The sequence below is a fragment of the Protopterus annectens genome, chromosome 15.part0 (genome assembly GCF_019279795.1).
Source record: "Protopterus annectens isolate FY-2018-M chromosome 15.part0, PAN1.0, whole genome shotgun sequence".
Taxonomy (NCBI): Eukaryota; Metazoa; Chordata; order Ceratodontiformes; family Protopteridae; genus Protopterus; species Protopterus annectens.
The window spans coordinates 762,268,263-762,284,928 of NC_056749.1; the positions used below are offsets into that span (position 1 = coordinate 762,268,263).

Here is a 16,666-nt window from a genome sequence, read left to right on the forward strand (position 1 = left end):
GTTTGTATAGTCACTTTTATACTTAATTAGTTTGTATAGTCACTTTTCTACTTATTTTCTGCTGAATGATTGGAGCAGATAAAGTGTGATATGATATTGTAATTATGGTATTTATCAATAGCAAATTAATCTATCAATGGGTACAACCATGAGACACATAGCTCACATAAACAGTGTGCCACTCACCCAAAACCCACAAGGTAAAACAACTTACCCAATACACTAGTCATAGGTGACTCAATAGTAAGGCACACTGATATCCCACTCATTGGGTTGAATAAGGAGATTATGATTAGCTGCCTGTCGGGTGACAGGATCTGCCACATAACGCACGCACTTAGTTCACTCCACAACAGGTACAAAAATGACTGTCATTGTCCATATTGGTGTGAATGACCTGAGAATTACCTCCCTGGACTACATGAAAAGAGTCATAGAGGAGATCTCGGATCTTGTAGCCCAGGCAGGTATGACCCTAGCTCTGAGTAGCATCCTACCGTCACCCAGTTGACTAAGTTTGTGGTGTCATTCTAAGGGGATCCAGTATCTGTCTGCCTAGATGACATGATTGACAGACCTCGATGCTTCACCAGAGATGGCCTGCACCAGTCACCCCAGGGATTCTTGATACTGGCTATAGTGCCTTTTTTAGGTAATGTCCTGAAAACAAAATTACCTCCATAACAGCTACAAGCAAACGAAATCTGAGGGTTATGCTACTCAGTGCTAGAAGTGTAAATCTCAAAATGCACTTGCTCGAAGCACTCCTTAAAATCGAGAACATCGACATCTGTGTATTGACCGGGACCTGGATCAATGCTTCAGAGAGCACCCCAGCACTACCAGGCTATAATTCATACCACACCTTTCAGCCCCTAAACCTGGACCAAAGCACTAAAGGCGGGCGTGTCTCCATATTCATAAAGGATATGCACACCTCCAGACTAGTAGCCCAACATAACACATCAGAGATACTTCAGGTACAAATAACACTGGGTAAAACTGCAATCCATGTTGTAGCCTGCTATAGATCCCCCACCATGTCCCATGACTCCCACTCCACATTCCTAAACACACTGGAAATTATTAGGGCACAACCCAATATCCTTATACTGGGAGACTTTAACTACTCCTCCAGTAACTGGGAAAATTACTCATGTATCAACTCACTTGCTCAAAGTTCTTTGGAATTCATTAATTCCAATGCCCTGGACCAACTCATTCTTACCCCCAGCAGGGGTCGAAACATCCTTGACCTGGTCATTAATACCATGGGTGACAATTGATGTACACCAGTAATCAACTCCTCCCTGGTCAGACCTGACCACAAGCTAATAACCATGGATAGTCACATCCCACTCTCACCCCCCCCCCCCCAAAGGAAACCACTGTAAAAAAATCTTCTTCAAAGCCAATTTTGGACTTCTAAAAACAAAGGTGTCTAACTTAATGACACCCATGCAAATGGAAAATAGGTGCATGACTGAATCATACACCAATGCACTATATGAGCACATACACAAGTGCATGGAACGGGCCATAACAAACAGAACCAAGACACTCTTCTCCAAAAAAAGGAAGCCAATCTGGTGGTCCCCCACCATAAATAAACTCTACAAAAGAACGAAAAAACTGTTGCAGAAAAGGGTGAAGTCTTAAGATTGGAAAAACACCCTTGTCAGCCTCAGCAAAAAACTGAGATCCATCATCAAATCCTCTAAAGCTAGCTATGCAAACAAAGTTGCTGTAGATTCTAAAGACAACCACAAGGCATTCTATAGTTATGTCAAGAATCTACACGGCAATACTCAGATCTGCTCTGAGTTACAGCACAATGGCAATACATATACAGAACCAACTGATATTGCAAACATATTGGCCAATAGGTTAAGTGTGAACTTTACCCCCCTTTTACAAGGGCCTATCACAATACCTGAGGAATGCCACGTCCCTATTATCACGGCTACACAGGTAAAAACCGCACTGTCCAAAGCCAAGAATACTACTTCCATGGGAACTGATATATCCCTGGCTGTCTTCTACATGAATTACAAAGTGAACTGCCACCACACCTGAGTACCCTGTTCAGTCACAGCCTCATTTCACACTTTGTTCCTACCGAATGGCTCACTACTATGGTCAACCCACTCCACAAAGGGGGAGTGACTATAGACCCTGGGAACTATTGTCCCATTAGCCTGATGAGTCTGATATGTAAGGCTATGAAGTGCATAATCATGGACCTTATAAATAAGGACATAGGGAATCTGCAAACTCTGGTCCCCACAGAGTTTGGGTTTGTGAAACGTAGATCATGCCTGCTCATCCTGATAGACTTATTCGAGTCTGTCAACAGAGCTGTGGATGAGGGCAAGGTAGTTCACACAGCCTATTAGATCTTTCCAAGGCCTTCGACACCATCCCTCACTCAGGAATAGTTAGACTCACTAAACTAGGCATAAACCCCTATGTCATAAGATGGGTTGCCAACTGGCTGACTGATAGAACCCACACTGTGAAAGTAGTGGACTCCAAATATGACTACTGAACAGTTATAAGTGATGTCCCTCAGGGATCGGTGCTAGGTCCTCTCCTGTTTGACATCTGCTTCTCCGAAGGTCAAGTCAACACAAAGGGACTCTGGCTGACCAAGTTCGTAGATGATTGCAAACTGGGAGCCATTACTGATTCTCCAACTGATGTAGACATTCTACAAAAAGGCCTCACTGACACCAATGACTGGTGCCGGAACCATGGCCTTAAGCTCAATGCCAAAAAGTGCATTGTCATTCCCTTCGGGAGAAATTCGGTGCCCATGAACTACCACATAGGCGGTAGTCCACTAAACATTGAAGGTGTGATAAGAGACCTGGGGACACAGGTTGACAGCAACCTCTCCTTTGATAAACACATTGCCACTGTAGTCAGAAAGTCCTTCTATGTGGTAAATCTCATTACAAAAGGTTTCTCATCCAGGAAGAAAGAGGTCATAATCCCTCTCTACTTGTCCCTCATTAGACCTATTATAGAATACAATGCCTCATTTGGTATGTACATCACTAGACACCTACAAAAAACTGAAAAGGCCACATAAATACCTCACTAAGAGGATCTTAGGCCTTAGACACATGCCCTATATAGACAGACTCAAAAAACTCCAGCTGTACTCTGTTTGTTATCACCTACTTAGAGGCAATCTCTGCTTGGCCTACAAAGCCATGTCTGACTCAGAGCTGCTAGATATGCTACACATAAAGAAATCCCAATCCTTCCATGCCACATGCTCCAGGGACCTTAACCTCATTACCACAATAAACAGAACATGCTGGAGGGACAGGTCCCTAACTCAGAGACTTCCCATACTCTGGAACAAACTTCCCATTCACGTTAAGTAGAGCACTTCACTGGCGAGAAATCTTGATGAGTGGATGGACAATAGGAAGTTCACCCTGGGGATCACTTCAGTGGCCTTGCTTGACAAGGGCACTGGGAACTAACTTTGGATGGCATGATGTCAGGGAATCTTCTTGGGTTAGGCTTATATAGGGTCCAGGGCCATTAGCCTAGTATACACCTATAAACCTATTTGTAGGACACCAAACTTCACTGATCTTTTATTAACAAATACACAAAAAGTTTGTTTATTTTATGCTGTAACTCATAGTAAAGGTTCTGTGATATATATGAGTATTCTTTCTACATGCCATTTGTCAAAGTCATGTTGTGTTCCAAAGAATAAATGAAAACACTTTAAGGAATTTCCAGTAATATCCACCAAAGTACGCACATAAAAATTAATATTCCCTTGTACAATAAAACATAAACATAAACAAGAAATAAGACATAATAGGGCAATGGAATAAAACAATGGCCAAAAAAACATAAAATCTCATTTAATGAATTAACAAAGGTAAGCGCTTTCACAAACAGCTTCTTCCAACCCACAAATGCAACTGCTGACCTCAATTTATACAAAACTCACAACCACAACTGCCAATCAAAGTAATTAACAAAATAACTACTAAACTCCTATTCTTAGAGTGCTAGATCAACCAAAGCAGATACATCAAAACTCCCATACAGAAACATATAAAAATACAATATATATAAAAAAATATATTAAACAACAAAAATACATATATCATATTAACATGTATACTAAAAAATATATACAGAATATATAAAAAAAATATAAAACTACCTAATAATTCAAGCTTTCAAGGCATGGCCTTTCAAGAAAGGTTTAAGGGGAACCTTTTTATTCATCCCCTTGCCTTGATCTGCCTTTAGTCGAATAAGCCATTTAACCTCCCTGGTTTCTGTATGATTACGAATGTCCCCTTCACGTGGACCTGGCTGTACAATGATTATTACCTGAAGCATAAACGTTGTGTCCTGCATCCTCAGCTCTAACTTGTTTAGACAGAGCATTGTTGGTTGAACCAACATGAATATTGTAAAGATGTTCCCTCATGCTATCCCGTAACTGTCTGTCTGTCTTGCCAGTATAGAATGATTGGCACTCAGTGCAGTAACATAGATAAAGAAATGTGATGTGGTGATGTAGCACAACCAGCACTAACTTTAAATGTACATTTCATCCCTGTGTCGGGGGGTATAAAACACTGCTGCTATCAATATAGCATCAGTAATTACAATTGAAAGCTTGAGTTATTAGGTAGTTTTATAGGTTTTAATATATTCTGTATATATTTTGTTGTATACATGTTAATGAGATATAACATATGTATTTTTGTTATTTAATATACGTTTTTATATATATTGTATTTTTATGTTTTTGTATGGGGGTTTTGATGTATCTGCTTTGGTTGATCTAGCACTTTAAGGATAGGAGTTTAGTAGTATTTTTTATTTTATGTATTTATTTATTTCACATATCTTAAACAGGTTGGTCCAACTGAGCAAATTTCCCATTTTCAGTGGAGACCCAAGGAGAAAATTTATTTTGTTTATTTATTTTTTTTATTTTACATTTGTTAACCAGGAAATTCCGACTGGACCAGCTCTATTTTCAGCGGAGGCCCAGGGAGAAAAGCTCCTGCATCAAGTTATACAAATACAGTACATCTAGCATAATACACAAAACAGGTTACATCATGTATGCTGAGCATAGTAATATAACAAGAAATTAATAAAACACTCCAGGTAAAAGAAGATATAGAACATGGGTAAAAAGACAATGTCAGTTATACATTGGTAAGAGAAGAAAATATATAAAGTAAGATTATACAGTTAAAAGTACCCTTTCAGGTGACCAAGCCCACAGGGGATCAGAGATCCAGCATGTGATCAGAGAGGAGCTTGGGGAGTTAATAATACTATGGGTAGGGTTATGTGATACAGGGGCATAACCAGGTACTAAGAAGGTGCGATTTGAGGGAGTTTTTAATATGGATGTGGAGGGGCCAGTGGACACGTATAGGGGAAGAGAGTTCCAATTTCTGGCAACTGTGTGGGAGTAGAGTGCTTTCCCTGCATTATTGTTAGCCTTGGTGATGGAGAGGAGAGATTTTTTTCACTGGATCTTAGGTACCGGTTTGCAGTATAGACAGTAAGTAGGTTGGATAATGAGGGGTTTTTTTTCAGGATATTTGAGAATATTGTAGGCTGTGCCCAGCTGGTGATAGTTAAGTAGCTGTGGTAGCTCAAGCCATTTTAGTTACTTTAGTGCAGCACAGTGATGGGTTCCATAGGTTGAGTTAGTAGCAAACTTGGCTATTTTATTGAAGCATGATTCTAGTTTGTTAAGGTCACATTGTCTGATTTGGGTAAAGATTGGTGCTGCGTATAATAGAGTTGAGAGGAGGTGGCTTTGTGCAAGAGTGACTCTTGCTTTTTGTGATAGAAAGGACTTATGCCTGTATAGGTAGCCTAGTTTTTTGTGTACTAGTTTTATGGTATGTGAGATGTGAACATCAAAGTGGAGATTATTGTCTGTTTCAATGCCCAGATGTTTGGTGTGGTTAGAAGGGGAGATGGTGGTGCCGTCCTTAAATGTTATGGTAAAAGAGAGGTTTTTTTATCTATTAGGGGTAAATAGTAGCAGTTTTGTCTTTTTGAGATTTAGAATTTGTTGGATACCTGATATCCATTTTTCTACTGAGTTAAAGGTATCTTCAGTGAGTGTATGTAGGGTGGTGAGAGATGAGGCAGAGCAGATTAGGGTTGAATCATTCGCATATTGTATGAGTGTGGCATGTTGTGTAGAGCTATTGAAGTTATTTGTGAAAATAGAGGACAATAGCGGGCCCAGTATAGAGACCTGTGGGACTTCTATGGTGGTTGGAAGTTGTATAGACAGAGTTCCTTTCCACTGGACTGACTGCTGCCTGTTAGTGAGCCTAGTAGAATGGAGTGGGAGACCATATCAAATACTTTTGAGTGGTCTAGGAAAATGGCTGATACATATTTGTTATCATTCCTGTGAAGGTTTATATAATTAGTGAAGGATAGAAGGGCTGTGGTAGTGCTGTGATGTGGACGGAAACTGTGTTGTGTGGTAGGTAGTAGATTGTCTGTGTTAAGAAATGTCATCACTTGCAAGTGGATGTATTTCTCAAGAATTTTGAATAAGGGGCAAAGGATGGCAATAGATCGGTAGTTGGAGAATTCGTAAGAATTACCTCCTTTATGGAGAGAAATGATGTGAGATACTTTCCAGAGTTTGGGTATGTAGGATTCTAGTATGGAACGGTTGATAAGGATGGAGACAGTATATGATAGGGAGTCACTAGCCATTTTTAGGTATGCAGTAGGTATGTTATCAGCTGCCAGTGTGGTTGGCTTTAGTCTTAGGAGGAGTTTTTTGATAGTTGAGGTGGGCACTGGTGATAGGCTGAAAGAGGGGGTGGTGTGGGATAGGTTAGGTTTTGATTGAGGTAGACTGTTTTTGGTTATTTGGCTGGACAGGGCTAAGATGGATTTAGTAAAATGGTTATTAAATTGAGAAGCTATGTATAGGGTATTGTTAGTAGAGCTGGGTGCTGGAGTTGTGGTTTTGCGTGGCTTTAGTAGGGAGTTAATGGCATGCCAGAATTTTTGTGGATTATTTGAATATTTCCTTTGTGCACTAAGAAAATAGTTTTGTTTGTTTATTTTGGATTCCGCCTTGGCCTTGTTTCTAAGCTGTTGATAGTATTGCCTGGAGCTAGGGGTTTTGTCAGTTTTCCAGATTTTCCAGGCTTTATCTCTAGCTTTTAGTAAGGCTCTGGTCTCCCTATTTAGCCAGGGTGTGTCGTTGGCTTTAACTCTGATATTTCTGCTGGGAGCTAGACTGTTAAGGATGTTAGAGAAGGTAGTACTTCAAATGTCCGTAGCGGTTCCCAGTTGCAGTGGCTTAGGACAGTATTTAGGTATCATGGAGTAAGGTTACAGTCATCTCGTACTAATTTGTAGACTACTGGTGTGGGGTGATTGGAGTGTTTGTGGAGTAGGAAGGTGGGGAGATGATCACTTAGGTCATCTGGGAGACAGCCTACTGTATAGTTTTGTTTTGGATAGTTGGTTAGTGTCCAGTCCAGTATGGATTCTCTCTTTGTTTTCTCATCTATTCTAGCTGGTTCTTCAATTAGTTGAGAGAACCCATATAGATTGATACATGTAGAGGGGCTGCTGGAGTTACAGGCTGCCCAGTCAGTGTTAAGGTCTCCTAGTAGGATTGTTTCCTGAGGTAGATTGTCCTTTGTCCAGTGTAGGATGTCTTCTGTTATGAGTGAGTTGTTGCCTGGAGGTATGTAGCAGCATATTATATTGATCTTCCAAATAAAATAAATATTTCTTATGGATAGGACAGAAAATAGGACTTCAGCATTTTGAAAAGTGGGTGGTGTGGTGTGCAGGAGCTGGAGGTTAAGGGTGTTTTTAAAGAGAATGGCTACTCCTCCTCCTTTCCTGTTTGTTCTATCAGATCTAAGTGTATTATACCCTGGGGGGAGAAAGTCTTTATCTTGGATACTGGGTTTAAGCCTTGTCTCTGTAATGGTGAGTATATCAGGGTTGTAGTGGGCTATGACTGCATGTAGGTCTGTTAGCTTGTTGGTAATACTTCTTATGTTGAGATTTAGGAACAGCAGGTCAGATGTTTGTCTGGATGAGAGGGGAAACTGGATTTGGGTGAATGTCACCAGAGGTTAGCAGAGTTTGTAGGAGTGTCAGTATGTGTTTTTTAATATTAATTGTTTGTGGGCTTGGTCTATGAGAGTTTTTCTTAGTGTGGTGAGATGGTGTTATTTTTGTTAGTGAGTAATATGTAGTTGTAAGATTTATGATTGTAGGGCAGATGTAGAAGTGTGAGTGGGTTTGAGAGGGTGGGCTATTGTGTAGTGTGATAGTAGTAGTTGTGCAACGGTAGGTCTGTTTGTAAGGAAGTTAGGAGGGTTAACGATAATAGAGCTAGTGAGAGGGATGTGAGTGTGGGTAACATGATACTACTTTGAGTGAGTAGTACAACTAGGATTCCTGGTTGGTTGTGTGTGAGAGCGATAGTAGAGCTAGTGATAGGGATGTGAGTGTGGGTAACATGATACTACTTTGAGTGAGTAGTACAACATGATACTACTTTGAGTGAGTATAGGAAGGTTAGCGACAGTAGAGCTAGTGATCGGGATGTGAGTGTGGGTAACATGATACTACTTTGAGTGAGTAGTACAACTAAGATTCCTGGTTGGTTGTGTGTGAGGGTGGAGGTGTGTTGTCTGGGAATGTGTTGTTGGGAGTGGGATCAGTGTGGGATGTAACTGGATTGGAGGGTTGAGGGAGGTAGTATGAGTGGGTTGGGCAAGTTGCTAGGGAATTAGGGGTTGGACTACTGGTCATGTGATTAGGGGTTAGAATAAAAGTAGAAGTTGTGGGGGCAGGTGGAAATAGGGGGCAGAGAGGGGAGCAGAGCAAGCCCGAGCAAAGCTGGCTAACACTGACTCCAAGTGTTTCTTTAGGCTTTGTGGTAAGTATGTAGTGTTAGCTTAAATGGTTATATGTTAAACTGAAATTTTAACTGTAATTTAAGCTGTATGTTTGCACTAATTAATAGACTATGTTATGGGCACAGAGTATAATTTGCTGACATTCTTAAAAGGATATAGAATTAAAGCTGGGGTTAGTTACAGATGAAAGAGGAGAGAAAATGAAATGCTATTTTATAGATTTGAGTATTTCTCAAAAGAAAATTGACTTTAGTTTGGGGGGACACTAACTGGAGAGCAATATACAGCTGTTCATTCCTGGTGATGTACTCATCAGTACAGAGGTTTGACTAAGGAACTATACAGCAGAAATGTACTAATACACTCACTAACATTTGTTTAAGTTAATGCAGGTAAGGTATTTTACTGTCTAGACACTTGGAAGTTAAGCACCTACATTACTGTTTAGTCTCTTTAGTTTCAGGACAAGTGTCTGTGGGTGCCCAGTGCTCAAGAGAAAATTTAAAATTTGCACTGCTTGATATGGGGAGCAGAGACCTGCTTGACCTGAAGGATGGTTTGGATTAATTAGTGTTTAATCTCTTTAGTTGCAGGATAAGAGTCTTTGGGTGCCCAGTGCTCAAGAAAAAATTTGAAATTTCCACTGGTGCTCAAGAAAAAATTTGAAATTTCCACTACTTGATATGGGGGGCAGATACCTGCTTGACCAGAAGGATGGTTTGGATTAATTAGTGTTTAGTCTCTTTAGTTGCAGGACAAGTGTCTGTGGGTGCCCAATGCTCAAGAGAAAATTTGAAATTTCCACTGCTTGATATGGGGGCAGTGACCTGTTTGACCTGAAGGATGGTTTGGATTAATTAGTGTTTAGTCTCTTTAGTTGCAGGACAAGTGTCTGTGGGTGCCCGGTGCTCAAGAGAAAATTTGAAATTTCCACTACTTGATATGAGGGGCAGAGACCTGCTTGACCTGAAGGATGGTTTGGATTACTTGAATGCAAAAACTTACAGTAGGATGATTACACACCAAACACAAACATAAATATAAAAAGCATAGTGTACAGTGTACAAAATACAGCCATACTATAGTTGATAGCATTTACAGAGATGGCAGAGAAATATTTGGTAATACATGTGCAAATATTTGGCAATACATATAGTGCAAGAAGGATTATGCAGTTATCAGTCAGGAATTTCAGAGGTTAGGTAAATCTGACAAAGCTAGAAGAGTTATAGAGCAAGAGAGTGGTCAGGTGGGATCCTGGCATGGGCAGATCCAATTATTCTGCAAAAATATTTTCAGTTATTTTTTGAAGCTTGTTGCTTGAGTGATGTTTTGCAGTTAGAGGATAGGTTGTTCCAGATGCTTGTTAGAGATTATTTATATAGGAGATTGCCAATCTTCAATTTAGGTGTATAGGTTTCTAGGAGAAGTTTCTCTGAGCTGTGGAAGGGGTGAAGGGGGGATAGTATGAGACTAGGTTGGTGAGAGAGGGTTATAGGTTAATTACTTTGATTGGCAGCTGTGATTTTTGTAATAATTGAGATCAGCAATTGCATTTGTAGGTCTGAAGAAAGTTTTCATGAAAGTGCTTACCTTTGCTTATTCATTAAATGAGATTTTATGTTTTTTCGGCCATTGTTTTATTCCATTGCCCTATTATTTCTGTTTTACATTACTGTAAGGAATTTGTCAGAATTAATCCTTTGCAAGGAACTGAATGAAACTTTATTTCACCCATAACTCTTGTCGTCTTCCTTATTTACTTCAGCCTTTGTGTTTTGTTTATTAATCTGCTTGTGGAGATAGAGCTGGATGGTGACTTCTAATGTATTATGCTTGAAAGATTTGTTTTTAGCATTTAATTTCATTAGTGATGATGTTGGCTGCCAGTTTGCAACAGTTTTTTTTAACCAGCATTTTTCAACTTCTATATCTCCATGAGCCTGACTGTCTGACTCCTGTAGTTTGTTTGTTGCCCCCATAGCTGTTGACTATCACAACTAACTTCACCTATGACCGCCAGAATAATGATATCACAAGGGCCACCTGTACCCCTCTATCTATGCATATGTGCTCCTTCACATACATGAAAGAGGGCTGATATAGCCAGGCTGGGTGGCTATGCTTCTGTCTTCTGGGCAGCAACAGACATGTGTATATTCTCAGCTGTGGCCCTCTCATTAAAGTGGTGCCTCAAGCTGGCTGGGAACCATGATCCCTCCCAGGCCCTTCTTCCCTATCTGCACCTGCCTGTACCATAAAGCACCTGAGCTGCTAGTCAGTGTCAACAAAGGTTAGCTAAGTTCTCGTTAGGACTGTATCTCTCTCTGGGTCTAGGACACATGCTCGACTAGCATATGTCCGAATCACAAAACCTCAAACACACATACACGAAAGCACTTAACATCGAAAAGCACTTCTGTGTATGTGTAGTTAAAAAAAAAAATGTACGTTTCTGCAGGGGGACATCACCCCTTTGCACCTCCCATACCCCCCTACTTTATTATTCTCACTCCGAGATCGCACTTTTTGTTGTTGTTGTTTGTCTTTTGGCTTTTCCCGGTTAGGGGTCGCCACAGCAGAACTCCGGTCTGCTAATGATTGGCAGTAGATTTTCACAAACGCCGAGGTGCCAGCTCAATGTTCAACCTTCAAAGAAGGCATGCCTATTTACAAATATCTTTCGAATACCCACCCAACTGCGGGGAGGACATGCAGACTCCACACAGAAGGCACTCCCTGCACTCCAGCCAAGTATCGAACTGGAGAACCTCTTGCTGTGAGGCAACAACGCTACCACTGCACTCACTCTGAGATCACACTACAGTGGGGAAAGGGGAATTTTCCCTTACCCACACTGTAGTCCGATCTACGAAACAGGCACACATACACGGAAGCACTTGTCGATGTTAAGCGCTTTCGTGTATGTGTGTTCGATGTTTTGTGATTCGGACATATGCTAGTCGAGCATGTGTCCAGATCCCATCTCTCTATACCACTGGTGCAGGCTCTTGTAGATATTTGAAATTCCTCACAATCATATGTGCACTGACTCATTTGCTATGCTATACATTAAAAGGAAATTACAGGCATAACTTGCATAACTCGCAACCTGGAAACATCAAAAATCTGGACAAAGGCCCATGAAGAATTGGTATGATTGGATAAAAATCTGTAAACTAATTAACATAAAATGTGCATACATAATTATGTGACCCCTTCCACTTCTGTGGAATTGTAGGATACCAGCATTCACCCCTATCTGCTGTGGTGTGTGTGTGTGTGTGTGTGAGAGAGACACTTTTACCTTTTAGTGATTGCAAAACACCCTTCCTTTCCTTATGATACTGCTCCATTGACCTGAGTATGACCTGAGCACCATGTTGACTGTTTCCCAATTCCATTTATGTGTTCTTCTTAGATAGGTTCTCAGGTTCTTAGACAAGTACTAGGCTAGCTTCCCATGTGGGCCATTTTAAGCCTAGCCAATTACCCATTTCAGAATCAAACCTTGCACCTTGTGTTTGCAAGGTAAACACCTTATCCATTATGCCAACTGTCCACTGGCCCACTCTCACTTCTGTACAAAGTTACAAATTGTCTTGGCACACGACATATTTTATGCTTCTCTCTCTGAATCCAATCTAATTTCTTGCTGGTTTTGAGTTACATGTAACAAATGCATGACACACCATTTCTGTATTCTGATCACTTGTTTTATGGGAAAGAGTGAGGGGTCTTTTTTCATTACAGCAGTAAATAAAAAGATTAAGTTGACTCACTTTACAGCTTGAAAGCATTAACCTTCCAAAAAAAAAATTAAAGAAGTGCATAGCAATTTTCTTTATATTTTCCTGTCTCCTGCTTCTCAGACAAATGGTGTCTCTTACCGTGAATCCCCACTATAAATGCCAAGTCACCTGGCAATGAAGTTGAATGAATGATTAATTAATGTGTAAAAAGCCCTGTGCTCATAACTTTATATTGAAATCATTATGCAGCAGCATATAGAAGATACCTTCACTCCTTTTCTATTAAAAAAAAAAAAAAAACAAAGTTATGACTTTTATGGTGTGATGTAACCTTCACTGACTTCATTTGACAAAGAAGGAAATACATGCATTTATCTGCATTTGAAGGCATCCTGTGACTCTCATGACATGTCATCATAAATGATTTCCCTAACAATAGACCAAACTGACTTGTTTCCAGGAAAACTCTCTGCAGGTGGCATCCCCATCCCCCGCATTCAAAATATACAGGCATTCGACAGTGAAAACTAATGAATGAGAAAAGATATTTCATTTTCCTAGTATTGTTTCTCTGTTTTGTCTCCAATAATCTATAAACATTTATTAATAGCATGTCTCAGAAAAAGTTGACAGCACTTCAAGTTGCTATATTTGAGTGGGAAATAAATTAGAGTACTGCAATACATTAAAAAAACAGTTTTTTTTTTTTAAATAATAAACAAACCTACTGCATGGGTTGTCCACAATCTGCTTCTATCACTACAGCTCACAAACGCAAAATGAAAGTAAGCTCGATTCTTCCACTGAGGATCTCCATGCCTTTCTGGGAGAATACTGTTGTAAGCGTCAGCCCTGGCATTATAACCAGTCTACCGAGACAGCCTTGCTGTTGACATTGCTAGTAGAATACTGTTGTAAGCGTCAGCCCTGGCATTATAACCAGTCTACCGAGGCAGCCTTGCTGTTGACATTGCTGGGAGAACACTGTGGTAAGCATCAGGCCTGGCATTATAACCAGTCTACCAAGGCAGCCTTGCTGTTGACATTGCTATTAGAATACTGTTGTAAGCGTCAGCCATGGCATTATAACCAATCTACCAAGGCAGCCATCCTGTTAACATTGCTGGGAGAATACTGAAGTAAGCATCAACCCGGGCTTTATAACCAGTCTACCAAGGCAGCCTTCCTGTTGACATTGCTGGGAGAATGCTGTGGTAAGCATCAATCCTGGCCTTATAACCAGTCTACCAAGGCAGCCTTCCTATTGACATTGCTGGGAGAATACTGTGGTAAGCATCACCCCTGGAAATATAACCAATCTACCAAGACAGCCTTCCTGTTGGCATTGCTGGGAGAATACAGTGGTAAGCATCAGCCCTGGCATTATAATCAGTCTACCAAGGCAGTCTTTGTGTTGACATTGCTGGGAGAATACTGTGGTAAGCATCAGTCCTGGCATTAAAATCAGCCTACCAATGCAGCCTTCCTGTTGACATTGCTGGGAGAATACTGTGGTAAGAGTCAGCCCTGGCATTATAAGTAGACTACCAAGGCAGCCTTGCTGTTGACATTGCTAGTAGAATACTGTGGTAAGCATCAGCCCTGGCATTATAACCAGTCTACCAAGCCAGCCTTCCTGTTGACATTGCTGGGAGAATATTGTGGTAAGCCTCAGCCCTGGCATTATAACCAGTTTACCAAGGCAGTCTTCCTGTTGACATTGCTGGGAGAATACTGTGGTAAGCGACAGCCCGGCCTTATAACCAGTCTACCAAGGCAGCCTTCCTATTGACATTGCTGGGAGAATACTGTGGTAAGCATCACCCCTGGAAATATAACCAATCTACCAAGACAGCCTTCCTGTTGGCATTGCTAGGAGAATACAGTGGTAAGCATCAGCCCTGGCATTATAATCAGTCTACCAAGGCAGTCTTCATGTTGACATTGCTGGGAGAGTACTGCTGTGTCAGTCCTGGCATTATAACCAGTCTACCAAGGCAGCCTTCCTGTTGACATTGCTGGGAGAATACTGTGGTAAGCATCAGCCCAGGCATTATAACCAGTCTACCAAGGCAGCCTTCCTGTTGACATTGCTGGGAGAATACTGTGGTAAGCATCAGCCCAGGCATTATAACCAGTCTACCAAGGCAGCCTTCCTGTTGACATTGCTGGGAGAGTACTGCTGTGTCAGTCCTGGCATTATAACCAGTCTACCAAGGCAGCCTTCCTGTTGATATTGCTGGGAGAATACTGTGGTAAGCATCAGCCCTGGCATTATAACCAGTCTACCAAGGCAGCCTTCCTGTTGACATTGCTGGGAGAATACTGTGGTAAGCATCAGCCCTGGCATTATAACCAGCTTACCAAGGCAGCCTTCCTGTTGACATTGCTGGGAGAATACTGTGGTAAGCATCACCCCTGGAAATATAACCAATCTACCAAGACAGCCTTCCTGTTGACATTGCTGGGAGAATACTGTGGTAAGCATCAGCCCAGGCATTACAACCAGTCTACCTAGACAACCTTGCTGTTGACATTGCTCAGGAAAACACCAGCACTGGGTTTGCCATCTGTCTACATCCCATTAACAGCTGGGAATGCCACTCACGGCTGTCTGTATTCTACTCCCCATAACTGGAATACCTGGGTAAAGGAGGAAAGCAATGGTGGTAGATGTTGTCCGTGTAGGGACACCTGCCTCTCCAACCCCCCAGCTCTGACAGGCACATGCAAACCTAGCCTGGTGATAGTGCAGGACTTTAACATTCTGATCCAACAATAAGGAGCATTAAAATAAAATCACTTGCTTCTAGTACAGCGTCTCACTGCATATTTGTTTTCTCAAATTTTCAATTACGTTACTTATGTTACATACTATTTCTGATATGACATAAAAAGTTACTAAAGTGATGCATCATAGATTTCGCAGAAAATAAATCATGCTGCAATAAGATTTGATCAACACTGCTTGTGTATTATTGCCCATTTAATAGCTGCCTCAGATAAATGTACTCAGCAGATTGCTACTGATCACAGCCTTCACAGTGCAAAATCCTTTCTGATACAGGCATTTTTTTATTGTTTTACTTACCTGGAGATCGAGCCGTCAGTGAAAAGTACATTTTCTTATCTTCCTAGATAGTGTGGGCATGGGTGGGTGCTGGGCAGACACCTTTGCAAAAGTTGAATAAAGTTGTGCACACAGCTCCCTACAGTCCGGAGTCCACTTACTGCTGCTGCTATAATAAATACAATCTAAATTACAGTCTGATGAAGTCCGACCCTAACTGAGTCTGACAGTCAGTCATCTGCTTCACAAAGCTGATGCCATTATGCATGCCCAGTGATGCATGATGACATCAGCCATTATTTAAACTTGTAAATACATTTTTTTTTTAAATTAGGAATTGAAGGGGCCACTCATGAATTCATGGCACCCCATTATTTTGCCTTCAAAACCAGTAAATACTGAGGAATTTTGGTACGGTTGAGAGGTAAGACAATATGAAGTGTGGTTTGGTGTTTTAAGCGAAGATGCTGACCAGTGGACTGAGTAGGGCTTTCCTACAGAATGAAACATATCTGGATTATTTCAAGGATATTACTCATTTTATTTTGTTTGAACATTGATTGCCCCCCCCCCCCTAAACATTCCAGTTTCCTTGTATCCTTTTCTGATTCCAGAGTGCTTTCATTTCCTTCAGTGATCCTAAGGAGATGAGTCAGTATAACTGTCTCACTGTTAGAACATTGTTTAAAATTTTGACATTACCAGGTAAATGACAGCTGGTTCTGTATTTATGTGAACTAACTGGGGAGTAAAAGGCATAAAGTTCAAAACACAGGGTAGGATTAAAGTCAACATAAATTTTTAATGATGGAAGGATTGGCATAATGGTTAAAGTCTTTAACTCTCATATAGAAGTACAAGGTTTGATTCTAACCTATGGTTTTTGGCTAGACTTGTAAGGT

The 16,666-nt window shown here is 40.9% G+C and overlaps 1 protein-coding gene across 1 annotated transcript in view; it reads left to right on the plus strand.

Moving 5' to 3' along the window:
* Nucleotides 1–16,666, plus strand: part of LOC122790049 (gamma-aminobutyric acid receptor subunit alpha-3-like) — a 1,812,576-nt gene that overhangs the window by 723,327 nt on the left and 1,072,583 nt on the right. The window contains exon 5 of the mRNA XM_044057615.1: nucleotides 12,859–12,873. Within this exon, the coding sequence (XP_043913550.1) occupies nucleotides 12,859–12,873 (15 nt within the window). The remainder of the gene's footprint in view (nucleotides 1–12,858; nucleotides 12,874–16,666) is intronic.